The sequence below is a fragment of the Ictalurus furcatus genome, chromosome 10 (genome assembly GCF_023375685.1).
Source record: "Ictalurus furcatus strain D&B chromosome 10, Billie_1.0, whole genome shotgun sequence".
In the NCBI taxonomy this organism is placed as follows: Eukaryota; Metazoa; Chordata; class Actinopteri; order Siluriformes; family Ictaluridae; genus Ictalurus; species Ictalurus furcatus.
In genome coordinates this window covers 8,589,762-8,606,423 of record NC_071264.1, presented here as the reverse complement: position 1 = coordinate 8,606,423, position 16,662 = coordinate 8,589,762, and the positions used below count along the sequence as shown (strand labels likewise).

Below are 16,662 nucleotides of genomic sequence, written 5' to 3'. Positions count from 1 at the left end.
CGTTTCTACCTCCGCACCCGCTAGTGATTGTTTTTGGTCGAAACAGACATTTGAGCCGGTCGACATGCCCATTCAATAACCTAGAACACCAATACATAGGTGAGAGTTAATAAATTAAGGGTGCGTTCTTTCTTATTAGTGTCGAGTCCCAATCAGAGCGAAATTTCTACTTTGGTTCGGTTTGTTTTCACGTTGCGCATAATTAAACAAACCAAAATGCAAAAAAAAAAAAAAAAAAAAAAAACCCTTGTTAAGTTAAATGATACTTTGCCAAGGGCATGTAGAAATCACCCGAACATAAACAATAAATTACTGTAAATAAATCTCAATAAATTACTAGTTTAAAACATGTTTCGTATCCACCACTTATTTTCTCTTTTGTTTGTCGGTCCAAATGTCGCCCGCAACCCAAAATACATGGCGTGCTCGGTTCACTTCATCAGGATTGAATCTCGCTCTCTCATGTAAAATGAAATAAAACCTCTAAAAATTCTCTTTATATTAGAGTGATTTTAGTTCCTCTCTCAGGATTGTCCACATGTAATTGAACATAGATCACAGACTAATCCCCAAGTTTGACATGATGAAAGCGACTCGGGTCCTGTAGGGACATTGATTAGTGCCGTCTCAAGATGGTGATTTTATACACACGATCAGGACATTATGAGACCGAGGGAGAGAGCGAGATGAAGAAGTGGTAGAGAAGAGAGAGGAATCCTCTCGTGGGCCCAAATCGTCAAGCCTGGAGCTCTTAATTATATCCGTAGGTTGAAAGGAAAGTCGCAGCACTCCTGTCCTCATTTGCATTATGCATTAAGGTTAGCCTTTGTGTTGTCGAAGAGGGCTGTTTCAGCATCCTTTCCTTCGGCTCTTTCGCTTAATGTGGCCGCTAAAGGCCTAAAATAGAGACGTGCCTACGTGGACTGTGTGTCAATAATGCCCGCAGACACGCACTGATCTGATCTGCAGACGTGGTCTTTCTATAGAGCCTTTATATTTATCACAGCCAAAGTGTTTCGAGAAGGAAGTCGGGAAAGGACCGCACGTTAGGAAGTCTCACTTTCACATGCTTTTAGAACTTGTTTTCTCTGAAAACAAAAGTGGCGCTGTCTGTCTGTCTGTTCGCAGGTTTTGGATATCCATTAGCCCTGTGGAGATGCACTGTAATTGTGACTCAGTGCTGAAATGCTCCCATGTGGCTATTCCACCAACAGATTACCAGCATGTGATGCCTGGCCCCAACCCACTCTGCACAAATTCGCCTGAAAAAACCCCCACAAACAACAACAACAAAAACAACCCAGTAAACTATCTCCCGAAGAAAGCAGTAGCTCTTTGAGTCTGATAAACAGTGCATGCCGTAATGATACACAATAAAGCAAAAACCCTTATCGAGGATTTAAGTCGTGTAAAGTAGTGTATATGGAGTGCTAAGATTTAAAATTAAGGGTGTAAAATGAAGAATAATAATATCCAGCCTTCTCCTCCTTTAGATCTTTCAGCAAACTGGTTTTAAGTGTGCGAGCTGTGACGCGTGTTAATCTTGTCAATTTTTGGCATGTTCAATACTTCAGTGATTATCTACATGTTAGGGAGCTGGAATCTTCTGCTGCTTTGCCTAATGTAGAGGGCAGAGGGTTATGAATATAGGCTTATTCAGTACAGAACAAATTCTTTGGTGATGCCAAATGGTCAGTCCAGGATTTTGGTGTGTTGAGGCCAGTGTTGGCCTCCTGAACAGTACAAGCTTGGGGCATGATCATTACAGCTTGCTTGGCTGGACTGAATGTAGCCCGTGTGTGTTTGTGTGCATCCTTTCAGCACTGGGTGCGTAATGATGATTTGGCTCATAATGAGTTGCACAAACCTTGGGGATTCCTCCACCAGAAGCGGCTTTGTAAGAACAGACCGGGGCAGACAGCCACGTGTTTTGTGGACTGACCACCCTGGTGCACGGCCCAATCAGTGCCGCTGTTAAATAGTATAATTTTTTTTTGTTAGGAGTTTTTGGATAATTTGATTTTAAAGGGCCAGGGGAGATGTTTGGTTTAAATTGGGTTGCCTAATGAGCTGTGTTGGTTGTTTAGTGAACGATGCGATCTGTTTAAGCACAATGCAGCAAAGCCAAAGTAGCTGAGCGCACTGGGCTTGTGTCTGTTAGCTTGCTAAGCACAAGGTGCCTGGTTTATACTTGGCATGCAAAATCGCAGCAATGCGAGCGGTATTCACACACTCGCTGTGTATCTTATGTACAGCTGGAATATTTAAAAACAGCCTTCACTAACCGGCATGTCAGAGCTACGACGTCCCTGTGCAGCAGGTTCCCACGTTGACCCGTGAAATGAGCGACTTTTATGTACAGCAACGTTAAACACGCCGACGAGCTCATGAGCCGTGTCTCAAACCGAAACCTCTGACCTTACACTGAAAAGTATTACTTAATCCAGGTGACTGGTACTCGACAGACCTTTTTTTAAAATTCATACACTAACTGTAATAGAAAACCTGGCTAGTGTTAGAATTCGATAACGCTCTAAAATAGCACACAAGTTATGCAATTTGAGACACAATGCTAATAGGTTTAGCGGAGGTAGATAGGAGGTAATTTGTCCAGTTTTAATTGCTGAACTTTAGTTTAGTTTAGTCGCCAGGTGACGTCATGGGCTAAATTGCGTATTCACTGAATCATAATTATCTTTTGCGGATCAAAAGTGTTGCATGAAGAAGAAAGATTTTCTGAATACACTTGGTCATGGCACCACAAACTAACCATTTGCATATTTACAACACGCAAATAGTTCACAAATAATTTGCATCAAGCATGCGGACAAAATGAAGCAGTGGTATTGAGTAGTCAGGAAAAAGATGTACAGGAAATGGTTCTGGATGGAAAAACTGAAGCATGTTTAAAATTTTTATTATTTTTTGAATCAACTTGTAAGTGTGGCTGTGAAAAGTGTTTTGGAATGATGATCAATGATCGGTTGTTTGGAAACATGAGCAAACATGTTTGCATGTGAGCGCAACTCGGTCAGACTTTCCTCACTGGTGGCGAGTGGGCCGAATCTGCTCTCTCAACATGTATAATCAGCAGCTGTGATTTGAGGTGCAGAACCGTATCGAGTACACGATAGCCACTAACGTCTGCTCAAAAAGTCACTGTTTGTCACTAGAAATTCACTAAAGGCGCCCCCCATTTTCTCCCTAATTTGGTCTTGCCAATTCCCACCCACTCACTAGCTAACTCGCCCCTATTGCACAACCAGGGTGGGCTGGGGCAAACACTTGCCAGCTCCGGGACACATGAAGCCAACCTCCGCATCTTTTCGAAGTACTGCTCATGCAGCGCCTCAGGGCAGCGTAACGCACTCGGAGAAGCGCGCGATCTGTCCCATTCTGCATGCATGAGCTCACAGACACCCACGATTGGCTAGAGTCACTCTGACTGACAGGGAAGAGAGAGAGAGAGAGAGAGAGTACGTTCTCCTTCCCACCCAGAGAACACGGTCAATTTTTCTGTCTTGACTCCCGGTCACGGATGACTGTAGCATCATCAGGATTCGAGCTTGTGATCCCCGGACGATAGGCCAAACGCTGTTCTGTACAAGCCGTATTTAGCTGAAGGGTCGGAATTCAACTTGGCGCTATTTATATACAGTGTTTGATGAAGCTGTCTGTACATTGCAGAATCACTCCACTCTGAGGGTTCTGGTCCTCGAGCCTGCTTTATCATGACATTTACACAACGATGTAATGATGCTAACATTATACGACATCATTGCAGGCAGGTACGTGTTTGGCTATGAACGACCAACGTTGTGACATTCTGGCCTAACGGGCCGTTAATTATCATGACTACAGGAAGCGGAACAGGTTGATTGGATGTTTGATGTTTTTGCCCTCTTTTGCACTGGGCTCTGATTGGGCAGGAGAGGAACTGACATTTTGGAGGCATCAGTGACCTGTCCTTTAAATGGCTGATCAATTCCCTAAGCATGTCTGACATTTGCTTACTAGCTGCTATTTTCTGCTTGCATGTAATTATAGGCAGCATTACAGAACACAGGAGAATAGAGAGAGAGAGAGAGAGAGAGATGCTGTCATTGGTGCCAACAAAAGAAAAAAATTGTTCTTTCTTAACCTTTGCTGTTTCATCATCTTTATAAAATACAGCTCTGGTTCTGAACAGGGCACTGATTTAAATCCTGTGTACAGCACGGTGATGCGTCCTGCTGTTGGGGTCAGGTCCCAGAGGAGTTGTGTTCCGTCCCTGTCCTGGTCCCCAAGCTCCATTGGTATTATTGTTCTGATTGGACAGTAGGGGTCAGTCTCTCTCCTTCTATGAATTATACTTCGCTTCAGCTGGGACAGCCTTTTACTTGCGTGCCGTTCTGATGGGTGGGAAGACCGTGGCAAGTTGCATCCCATAATAAAGAAAATGCATTAAACTTATAGGAAAACAAATTCAGCACTTTTATATTTGAACCAGCTAGCTCACTAACCATCAGGTACTCACCTATTACAACTAATTAGAGGCTCATTAAAGGGCGTCTTTGTAAACATGTTTGTCCATAATTCCGTCTTGGCTATCAAAACACTCGATAACATGCCTTATGATAATTTGATCATCAAAGCAAAGCCTCACAGTCATTATCAGGATAATACTACAGATACCTGAGCAGCTCTGCTTCAAGCTTTATTAATATCATAACCAATTCAGAGTTGGTTTAATTGGCCTGTTGTCTGGTTGCGAGGGCTTAGCTCTACAAGACAGCACAGTCTGTAACCCAGGGCATGCCGCAGGTTGTTTATCCTAGTACTTTTGATTCCTGACACAAACCACTGCGAGCTTATCCGAGTTTCTTCTCTGCGTGCGTCTGCTGAACACGAGGCCGTCCTGTTGCTTCTTTGGTGCAGCCAAACAGCATGTTTGTAAAGATCTGATTGGATCTGGAGATCAGATTACTGGTTTGACATGCAGGGTCGAGCCAGCACAAAGAGGGGCTGTTTTGTTCGTTGCAAATAATATACAGGGTGGGCCAGAAGACTCTACGTAAGTGGGATTAACACCTGGGAATGGGAAGCTGTCGCAAGGTTGCAGTAGACTTTAACAGGACGCGTGGCGAGCACATCACACACACGACGCTGTCGCCAAACTTATTAATGAATTCAGAAAGACTGGAAGTTTTTTCCAGGCCAACTTCCACTGGCGAAGGCACAACCGACGTGGTGCTGGTAAACGCCATCCAATATGTATGAAGACTTTTCGGACACCCTGTAGATTTGGCCCCGTGTTGGTGGTATTTATAATCCAGTTCACTAAGAAGAATGGCCTCTCTCTTCGTGACTGAGACTGTGGAAGGCTGCAGGATAGAGGTGTGCAACTAAAAACTCAGTGAGTGCATGCAGGGCAGGACTAGACAAAGAGAGCACTGGGGTGGACAAACTCTAGATGAATATAAATTTATCAGGAAACTACATTTTTGTGCATAGCTCTGGCAATTTTCTTTGATCATTCTAGTCTTTACACATGCCTCATTCTTAACGTAGTCTGCTTTCATTATGTTTTCTAATCGTTCCGATCCTAAAATTGGTTGTGAATACAAAAAGGGTCTTTTATCTGCCGTTTCTGGATGCCGTGTGCAGACGACACAATACGTTTTCTGACGTGACGGATTTGACTGGTGTGCTGTTCCATCATCGTCATCACTAGCTTGTGAAAAGTCCTGATATCAACTGAAGGTGGTGTTCTGGTGTATTAGAAAAATTTACTTACGTCATAGTATTGATCACAGTTCTGATTTATTCCCGTCGTCTCAGGTGTTGAAGCTGTACCGGAGTGGCTTGCACAGTCCTCTCCCGTTTTGTTTTTGTTGGTGATCCTTTTCTTGCGGAATGTTTTCCGTCTGTCCCGAAATTTTAATCAAATATTTGTGGGTGGGTCAGTTCAATTTCAGATGGCTTTTGCTAATCTATTAGTTTAATATTAAAACAAAATTATCTTGAATTAATTATGCTGCCGTTATTTTGAGGCTAACCCTAGAATTGTGGTTGCTGCACATGTAAAGCTTGCGGAGGTGCTTGCATGTCAGGGTGTGGGGACGGGCGCATCGAACAGCTCCATTTAAAATAAACCAGTTAAATTCACTATAAAATATTACTGGTGGGTAAAACTTGAAATGTGTTTTGGAGCTGACGGGATTGGTCTGACTTTTTGTGGGAGCTGGGGGGATTGGTCATAATTTCTTTGAGAGCTGGCGGGATTGTTCAGACTTTCTGTGCGAGCTGGCGTTATTGGTCACAATATCAGTGGGAGCTGGAGTTATTGGTCATAATTTCAGTGGGCGCTGGTGGGATTGGTCATAATTTCAGTGGGAGCTGGCGGGATTGGTCAGACTTTAGGATTTAAAAAAACATGTCATCTGCAGGAGTTCTCATGCTTCCAGCAATATAAAATCCATCCACTCTCTATGTCTATGGCTCCCTGCATTCTAGTCAAACACGATCAATGATTCAGCATTTTCATTGAATAAGGAAGACTGTCATAATGGTGGTGGTGATGATGGTGGCTGCAGTGTGCTATACATAGAACTTTTAGTACTGTATAATCCCACTCTCTGGTGTCACCCAGAAGGAGATGGGTTCCTTTTTGCCTCTTGTTCCTTTCATGGTTTCATCATGCAGTCTCAGTTTTCTTTTTCCCACCGTCTCCTCGGGCTTGCTCACTGGGCATCTAAATCTTTTCTGATTTCCGTAAGGCTTTGTGCCAATGTCTATTGTTAAATATGTTGTGCAAATAAAATATGACTGCATATGTTGAAGGAAGCACAGTTGTGTTAATCTAGTGGATTTGAGTGTTTGGACCACAACGCAGTGCCAGTGAGGGTATTAAGCTTCCCACAGGAACCCATCTGTACAAAAACAAACACAGTAGCACATCTCGATCTCTCTCATTCACACCCACTCTGCCTCTTTTTTCCAAACACATTAGATATACTATCCGTGCTCATCATAGTACGCTGAGGCAACATGGCATCATACAATCAGGAGGAAGGAGTTCCACCATGATATTGCGACAGTGCAGCCATGTTTCTCACCGTAAGACAGATTGTGAAATAGCAGGTGTCCAGCATGCAGGTGTGGGTGTGTGGTTGGTGAGCACTGAAGCCTCCTGCAAAGAGCTTATTTTCTCAATCACTTACCTGAGAGGAACACAAAGGGAATAATTTACTTCTGCCCGTTTTTACCAGTTATCCGTCCTCCACCGTTATCAGCCCCAGTCAAGATGTCAGTGACGTAACACCAGGAACATAAAATATTTCTTCTAATGTAGCCAAAAGCATTGACAGGTCATCAACACCTACAACTCGAGCATAACTTTTATTCTGAACTTGCCTTCTCTTCTCCACCCACACACTGTTCTGCTTTGTTAAAAGTAGTCTAAAAGTCTTAGAACTCTGTACTGGATTATCTGAATGATACAGTGCGGTCAGGCATGAGACTAAGCAGGCTAGTGGGAAAACCTCCTGAGCATATATTGAGAATAGTCAAAGTTATGTGGATTAGAATTTTGTCTTTTGATTTATATGCATACTGCGAAAGCAGGAAATGTATTTCAGCAGTATTTATACATGGCTTGTTCTGTGGGCATATCCTCCAGCATACTCAGATCACCTGCTATCATCTGATAGAGGGGAAATAAACATAGGAATAGCAGGGGGAAAAAAGGTGGATCAGAAAGAAAAAGCCAAAAGCTTGCTTCCCTGTTGTCACAAAAGCAGTCACTATGGTGACAAAGGAATTCTATGTCTGCTAAAAAAAAAAAAAAAAAAGGGAAGAGATGACAGAAGAAATTGGGAGAGAGAGAGTAATGCAAGAGCAAGGGAGAAAGAAAGATTCAAGGGGAGAGTTATGTTGTTGGGAGCAGCTGTACCTCATGTGCCTAGTGATTAAGACCTCAGTCTCCCATGGCGTAGGTGGCAGAGGGAACAGCTTATAGGCCAAGTGCATTATGCAAAAGGATGGAACTGACCAGTCCTGTGGTGAAATGGCCTGCTTAGAACCGAGGAACGTGTTCACCTTTTACTTGCGCCTATGCTCTTGCTTTAAAAGGAGAGCATTTGCAGGTAAAAATAAAACGGAAAGAGAGCTCAAGGCAAAAAACAAACAATTAGTGACGTTACGCAGAACTTCTAAGAACCAATAATCAGAAAAATATTTTATTGTCGTGAATCACATTAGGTCTTAGGGCGCTTTCACACCAATTATTCTGTTTGCAGAGGCCCAATCAGAACAAAATTGATGCTACTTGTTTGCCGTTTTGTTTTGATTTGGTTTCACACCGCACATAATTAACCACAACAAACCGAAGCACAAAAAAATAAAAGTATAAAATGGCTGAGGGACATGCCTGTAAAACTCTTTCAATTGTTGGTTCTTGCTCGGAAGTACAGCAGTGTTTGTTTGTGCAAGCTCTGACTCATTTTGTGTCTGGATAGTCAATTACAAAGCTTTCGAGTTAATTTTAGATTGTAACGCCCGGAATTAGTCGGTCGACTCTTTTTAGGATCCACGTTGATATGAAGAGGTCAAGAGCTTAGGTTCGTGTTCACATCAACCATCAGGAAAATAGTCTACGACTTTAACCGCAGCATGGTCGGGCTGGTTCGAGTATTTCAGAAACCGCTGATCTTCTGGGATTTTCACACATAACAGAATTGTGCGAAAAACATCCTGTGAGCAGAGGGTCTGCAGGCTGAGAGAGATCACTGGAGAATGACCAGACACGTCTGAGCTGACGGGAAGTCTATAGTAATTCAAATAAGCGCTCACCACGACTGTGGTGAGCAGAAAAGCATCTCCGCATGCACAACACATCAAACCTTGAAGTTCATGAGCTAAAACAGCAGAGGACCACATCTCAGAAACCACATCAGGTTCCACTCCTGTCAGACAAGTACACGAAACTGAAGCTGTCATGGGCACAGACTCGCCCAAACTGGACAGTTGAAGACTCGAAAAGACCAGGTTTTTTATTTTTATTTTATTTTTCTCACAAAAGGACTTTCTCACTCTCATTTTCTTGCACTCTTTCTTTCTCGCGCTCTCTCATTTTACTCATTTGTAGTCTTCCCCTACACAAATCCCTCAAGAAGTACACTTCTTTCTCCTTTCTTTTCCTACAAATGCCATAAGGTCATTACCCTGTATAAAATCTGAATCTCTGTATACACAGTCGAAACGTTTTCTAAAAAGACTCGTGTCCCTGGGGAGGGAACAGTTTTGTGTTGATTTCATGTTCTGTCTTCCATGCACTTTAAAGGTTTGCGTTTTATTTTAATAGGAAATGTAATTTCTCCCTGTGAAGTAGAAACAAACTAATTTGTTCCTGGCCAGTGCTTCTATAGATAAAGCAATCCTTTACAAGGAAAACAGAAAGTATCACGCATCATCACATTCCTCATTAGAGCGCAGGGCCCATGAAAACCATAATAACGGATCTGAACTGACCTTGTGTCTCGCTGTGTGTTTAAATTTGTGTTTCGCTAACATATGCCTATTAATTTACTTCCACCTCAACAAAGGGAGTGAAAACATTACGGAATACTACTTTAGTCTGTAGTTTGTACGATATCTCGATGGGTTAAAAATGACTGACCATGGTCTCAGATGAAGGATTAGGTTTTCTCACTTCAAAACGCATAATGTGGGACAATAGCATAAGGTTTCATAGCATACGCAATATGTATTTTTAATAAATGATAGACACTTTATTGATCTCTAAGGGGAAATTTGGTAAAATTGTATATGTCAAGTCTTCAAGTATCCATCTTGCTTTTGGTTCGTGTTGAAGTCGATCCCAAAAAGAGAGTCAATTGACTGATTTCAGGCGCTGAAATCTAAGTCTTTAAAATATATAAATCAAGGTGATTCAGCCTTCCCCAGCTGAAGCGGTTGGATGGACTTGGTAGGATGTCATAGATGGACCGGATTAGGAACTTGATGTGGAAAGGCTAAACCTGCCACACCTTGTAAAAGGAGATCTTACGATCTAACGCCTGTTCCTATCTTGTCCATGTACCGTGTTGGCACGTACCCCCCACCAACTGGCTTGCACGCAGATCCTCAACCCTGGATAAGTGAGAGCTTTTATCTGTACTCACACACTTGAATCGAAGGGGGCTTTGGCTGAAGGTGTGTCGTGATGTCACACGATGCTTCTTGCAAGCTCCTGTGAATATTGCGGCATTTTCCTTGATTTAGCTTTAATTTTCACGATTGTAAAATCCCGGAGCGATTGCCCTGTGTAGCTGTGACCAGCTGTAAGCCTGGACCGCTATGTCCTGAATCTTCCATGTCCTTCCAGTTCACACTTCAATGACAATAGAATTGGTTTATGGTATGAATTTGCCAGTTTTATTTTCTGTGTAAAGGCCATCACAAGTTGTGTACTTTGACACTTTTTGTTTGACATGCCACAGTGACTAATCTTGCTTTGCTTTATCATTACAGGGCTCGAAATGAACTTTTTTTTACTTGGTAGCACTGGTGCTCCCAACTTCAAAAAGTTAGGAGCACCAGCAAAAATTTAGGAGCACCCACAGAAACTTAAGGACCAGCACAACTACAACTTATATATACAGTGGGGGAAATAAGTATGGGACGAGTCAACATTTTTTCAGTAAATATACTGTATTTCCAATGAGGTTATTCACATGAGGTTTTCACCAGACGTCAGTATTAACTCAAGAAATCTGGAAATATAAACAATTCACATTAAAATCCATAAATAAAGTTGTGGAATGACACAGGAAAAAAGTATCGAACACGCTAAGAAAAAGCAGTTCTCCAAGGCAAGGTAAGGCAAGGAACCCGCTGAAGTCGGTAAGTATTTATACCCCCTATCTGTGCAAATTAATATCAGCTGGGTTTGTAAATTGATGGTCTATAAAAAGGATTTTTGTTACCAAGGTGTCACTTCATATAATTGAAGGAATGATGAATGGAGCCCTTTACTGGGAGATTCTTGAGAAGAATCTGCTGCTATCCACCAGGATGATGAAGATGAGATGTGGGTGGACCTTCCAGCAGGACAACGATCCAAAGTATACAGCAAAGGAAACTCTCAATTGGTTTCAAATCAAGGTGTTCGAATGGCCCAGTCAATCACCTAGCTTGAATCCAATTGGACAAGATTTAAAGACAATATGTTTAGAAGAATGGGCCAAAATCACACCTGAATACTGCGGCCCATTCATTTCTTCATACAGGAAGCATTTTGAAGCCGTCATTACAAACAAAGGCTTCTACACGAAGTATTAAATATATTTCAGATGGTGTATTCAAAACTTTTTTCCTGTGCCATTATTCTTTATTACACATAACTTCATTTATGGACTTTAATGTTGTGAATTCTTTATATGTGTGGATTTCTTGACTTAATACTGATGCTTGGTGAAAATTGAATGTGAATAGCCTCATTGGAAATATATTTACTGAAAAAAATGCTGACACGTCCAATACTTATTTCCCCCGCTGTGTATATATAGTTATATCTATTTAAGTATAGATAGATGGAACAGATTTATTTTATTTAAAATCCCTACCACCACTGGGGCTTTACACAACCTACGGCCAGGATTTTAAATTTGGTCTTCTGGCGCGCTGTCCCTCCTCCATCCATCTCTTCACCGAGGCTGAGGCATCGAACGTGGTGCCGGTGTTAAATTTCACATTCAGCTCTGCCAATTGAGCGTAACGGCCGGCAGCATCTCGACGATTAAAAGCTTCAGCAGTCGAACCTGATCCTGAATTCTTTTTCACACACTTGTCTTGGCATTTCACATGCTTGGCGCTCTCCCCATGTTTAATCAAGCTCTTGTGCTTGAATCTGTGGATTCAGTGGCGAACACAGTGTTACCTGCAACCTCAAAGGTTTTACAGTGAACGCAGTGCATTGAACCATTTCCATAGAGGGGCCACTCGAAGTCTGTTCGCCACTCTCTCTGAACACTGTAAGCCTTTTTTTTTTTTTTTTTTCTTCTCTTTTCAGCTGGTGGATCCACATGATCGCCATCACCAACTCCAGTAGTCACGTTACCCAGGGCTGGACTGGGACATAATTTCAGACCGGGAGTCTCTCACACATCCAGGCCCCATACACCCACAACAAATTTTTAAACCACTGACAACCCTATTTTTTCTTTCCTAAATTCAATTTATTACACACACTATGGCCATCCCATAAAAACATAAACGAACAACCTAGAGATAGTGAAGCAGTCCTAATTTATATCCGCTTACATGGGTATGCCAAGCATTTACCAAACACCAGAAGTGCAAAGCTGCCAGTAACGCTCTACTTTTCACTCATAAAAGTACATTAAATGCAGAAGAGGTAAACAAGAGAGTTTACCCCTATTGGTCATCTTGGCTTGGCTTGACCACTGCTCCAGAGTTAGTGCCAGGTTGACTCTCTCCACCTTATTGTGAAAAATTTACCTCACATATATGAAGACTTAATTTTCTAAATTGCCAAATATCTCTTGGCGCAGTACCAACTATATCATAACAATATCTATTTAGAAAAATCCTAATATTGAACATGATGTTGCCTTTTATGACTCGTAGCTTGGAAAAGTGTGTTTGTTGTTGCTGCTGCTGTTGTTTGCCGTTGCTGCATTTGTGATTTCAGCATTTTAAATAATAACGTTGAGGGCTCCCTAAATACATTGTACATTGGATATTTTTCTTCTAAGGGACTTTGTATTATAACTATACAGTAGATAGTGCTGTCCTTTAGCATATTCCGAGTGGCGTAATAGAAATAGTGCTGTTTGTTAGTAGTGAAACTGGGGTTAATACTTGATTAGCATAGTTAGCGAACACAACGCTACAGTGTTTATAGAGGAGACTGAGCAGCATTTGAAGCCCTGAACTTGTCGGTAATTTTGTTACATTTTCGCCACTTGTTTTTAGAGGGTTTTCTTTTTGCGTGCCCGTTCCCTCTCCGCTCCAGCTGGCCTCTTCCTCTCCATCCTCGCTCTGTGCAGTGATGACTCTGTTCCAAACCGTTCCCCGGAGCTGAGGAGAATGCTAGCCGTACAAGTCAAAACTAACAGAGTCGGGGTTTACTATCCATATATTATACAATGCCGAAGTCGGAAAGGATCACTTGAGTTCATAGGACGCACAATAATAACGATTAAATAAATAAATAAATGTAAAAAAAAAAATTAAACAAATAAATAAATGATTAAACAGCAGGGCAGCGGGTCAAATCAGTCATCAGGCCACTGGGAATTCTCCCGGTGCTCCCGATGGCCAGTCCGGGCCTGATATTCTCTCTAACTATAGGCAACTTACAAAAGAAATCTGTGTTCTTTTCATCTTCTCTCTTCATCATCGCGCTAGTTATCTCCCTGTCACGTGACAGCAGAGCGCAGGGAAAGGGAGTGATTGACGGCTAATGTTAACCAATCTAAAATCTGCATTAAAGTAAAGAAAGTTTTGTAGAGAATTGGAAAAAAAGGTCGCGCCGCAACAATTATTTTCACTGGCACAAATGCTCCCAAATATATTTCGAGGTCGCACAGATTAGATTTCGGGAGCAATTTCGAGCCTTGCCTTAAGATAATACAGTCATTTATGCAGTAATTTGAAGCTCACTGGAAGCTTGTATCTTGTAGAAATCCTGCTGAGGTTACCAGGTCATGGGGCTGGTTTATTGTACTCGTTCATACCGTTTGAATGAAATGTGCTCAATCTGTATCATTTGTTCTTTTGGTCTGCTCTTCTGAACTCGTCAGTGTGGTCTTAGCTCTGAATTATTTACAGTTTTCACAGCGTTCTGATCTGCTTTGTAGGCATTGCTACTTCTTTGTACTTTTCACTACTTCGCCTCATCTACAGTTAGCTCTGGGCTGATTCGATGATTCTTGGTGCACCTATGCCAAAAAGGGCGAAAAAAAAAAACCCACACAAAAAACGTGGCTATGTGAAATGAGGACAGTAGTGAATGCCGAGGGTGAGAGCGTCACAGAAGGACAGTGTGAGAGTTTGAGGTTAGAACTTGATGGGCGAGTAGTATGTGAACAGTGTTATGTGCTAAAATGGCAGTTTTAGATCATATAGAGGCATGACAGGTGGTTAAAGCAAGAATCCATGACTAATCACTAATCTCCATTTATAATTCTCTCTCTTTCTTTCTCTCTCTCTCTTTTAGGGCAGTCTGAAGAGCAGCAGCCATCAGATATCTCCTCAAGAGTTTCTCAGTGAACTGAAAAGTGGAGCGACTGATGAGAGGCTGTTTGCCTGTCTAGATTCTCTCCGAGTCTCTCTCACCAGCAATCCAGTCAGGTACACACACACACCCACGTATTCACTAGGGCTACGACTAAGGATTATTTTGATCATCGATTAAACTGTTGATTGTTTCTTCAATTTGTTGGATTAAAAGGCCAATTTTTCTTTTCTGTATTTTTTAGAAAACACGTTGTTTCATTCTGCCCGATGTTTTCCTTCAAACATTGTGCAAAGTGAAGGCTATGAAAATGGTATTAAATGCATCTGTGCGCTATGCTATACATTGTGCAAAGGATTAAAAAAAAAAACATTAACATTATATTTGGAAAACAAAAATGGATTTTCCCACCAGCTTTAAATCAGAAGTTAAATGACTATATTAAAAATGCCAAACGAAAGCACAAACTAAGTGTTAAGTGGTGAGAGGTTGAATGTTCTGCAGTAACACACATTCACTCGTCTGAACACAGTAGCGTTACTTTATTCTGTAAATGTACGACACTTCTTACATTTATATACAATGACCTGCTCTAACCCCATTACAGTTACCGCTCTCATACACAACACCATTACTTTTGTTTCTAAATATAGCATCAAACAACATATTTGATCAGAATGAATATTATACTCTTCCTTTCTATTGCGCTGTTTGACTGACACGTGGACTCGCACTCGTTCGGCGACGTGTAACGGAGACTCACTCGCGGTCAGGACGAGGCTTTACGTGAAATGGAAATGCTGGCGTGGATTTCTAATATTTACAGATAAGGATATGAAGGTAAAAGTGTCATTTCTGTGCTGAAGAAAACACGTCTGGAACACGTTAAACACCACGCGCATCTGTCGCAGAGTCTGACACGATAAGCCACGTTAATACACTCACGAGTTTGTTTAAAGCGCTCAACATAAAACGTTCTCGTGTTATAGACGACCTGGATCGTGTACTTTTCCCACAGCAGCTCACTCTGTGATCTGTACTGTTTTTCACACGGGTTTTATTCAGAGAAATGCGTTTTTCACCATCGTGAAGTGACGTCACTGACGGGGGTTATCCATCGTGACATCACAGACCTGACTAAGCCATACTGACATTCGCTGTCGATTATTTAATTATATATGTATATATAATTATATATGTATATATACTATAATTATAGATTTGATTAGTTGTTGCAGCCCTAGTGTACACACACGTCTTTCTGTGCTTTTCTTCTTGCTTTGATGTTTCCGAACACGTACACATACACATACACAGACACACACACTGCCCTTTCCACCTTTTCTGACCCACCTTCTTTGACATTTGGCTAATATTTAACTCCTGTGCCGAATGATATGGCATTAGCTTACAGCAGCACTCCATGCTGTGAAAAATTAATATGTACTGCAGATGGGTGCGATGTTGGAGTTTCTCTCCCCTGCCTCATAATTGTTTGATGCCGATCACGGCAGGCGCTCCTGCTGTTTGCCCATATTCCTACCACAAACATGAACCAAGCTCCACCACGAGGAGGGGTGATTAATACAGAAATAATTACAGCTTTTGTGACTAATATAAACTACCTTCAACGAAAACTTGGTTTTAAGATCCAATTTGCGCCATGGGAGGTTTTGTAGGTTTGGGCTCCAAGGGAACGAAGAAAGAATAAGTTACAAAAACAAACAGACAAACAAACAAACAAAAATCCCACCTCAGATGCTTAATAGTTGGTGTACATTACTTATGGTCTTTTGTCAGTGGTCTAATCTTCTGTTTCCTTTGAAGACTTCTGTTCTCCAGGCTGCCTGTAGTCATTAAAACAGTTCATTAAAAAAAAAAAAAAAACCCAATTCATTAGCTACCAAATGACTTAACAAAACAATACAGAATGGAAATTTTAACGTGTGTGAAAGCAGGCTTGAATCCCTTTTTTGTGCTCCTCGCCATGTTCCTTTGTCACGTAAGGTATTTCAGCTACTTTGATCACGGAAATCCATTAGGCACAGCAGTTGTGTGCGCTGTATGTGTTTGTATAGATAAAATTATCACATTCATTTTAAGTTAATTTGGCCGACTACGCTAAGCACCATGCCCAATTTGGACAGCGAGCATCGGTCATCCTTTAAACTAAGGTTGGAGGAGTCGAACTGCTTTCATCCTCTCTGCATCCATTATTGGAGTAATTCATGAAATGTCATGATTTCTATTAGCACTCCTTTTTGTGTTTGGGCACGTTTCGTCTGAGAGCGCGGCCGGCTGAATGATCCGCAATCAGCGAGCGAGGCCAATCTTGCGTAGCGGTTTTGGAGAGCAGCTGTTACCCCTGGTCTGCGGGCCTTCCTGTTTTGTTCCCCTCGCAAGGTTAAAAAACTTCACTA

The 16,662-nt window shown here is 41.8% G+C and overlaps 1 protein-coding gene across 2 annotated transcripts in view; it reads left to right on the top strand.

The window, feature by feature from the left end:
* diaph3 (diaphanous-related formin 3) overlaps window positions 1–16,662 on the top strand; it is a 376,752-nt gene that overhangs the window by 72,527 nt on the left and 287,563 nt on the right. For both annotated transcript variants that reach the window (XR_008386878.1, XM_053634162.1), the window contains one exon: window positions 14,225–14,358. Coding sequence is in view for 1 of the 2 variants with exons in the window: in XM_053634162.1 (XP_053490137.1) it covers window positions 14,225–14,358 (134 nt within the window). In the remaining variant the exon portion in view is untranslated. The remainder of the gene's footprint in view (window positions 1–14,224; window positions 14,359–16,662) is intronic.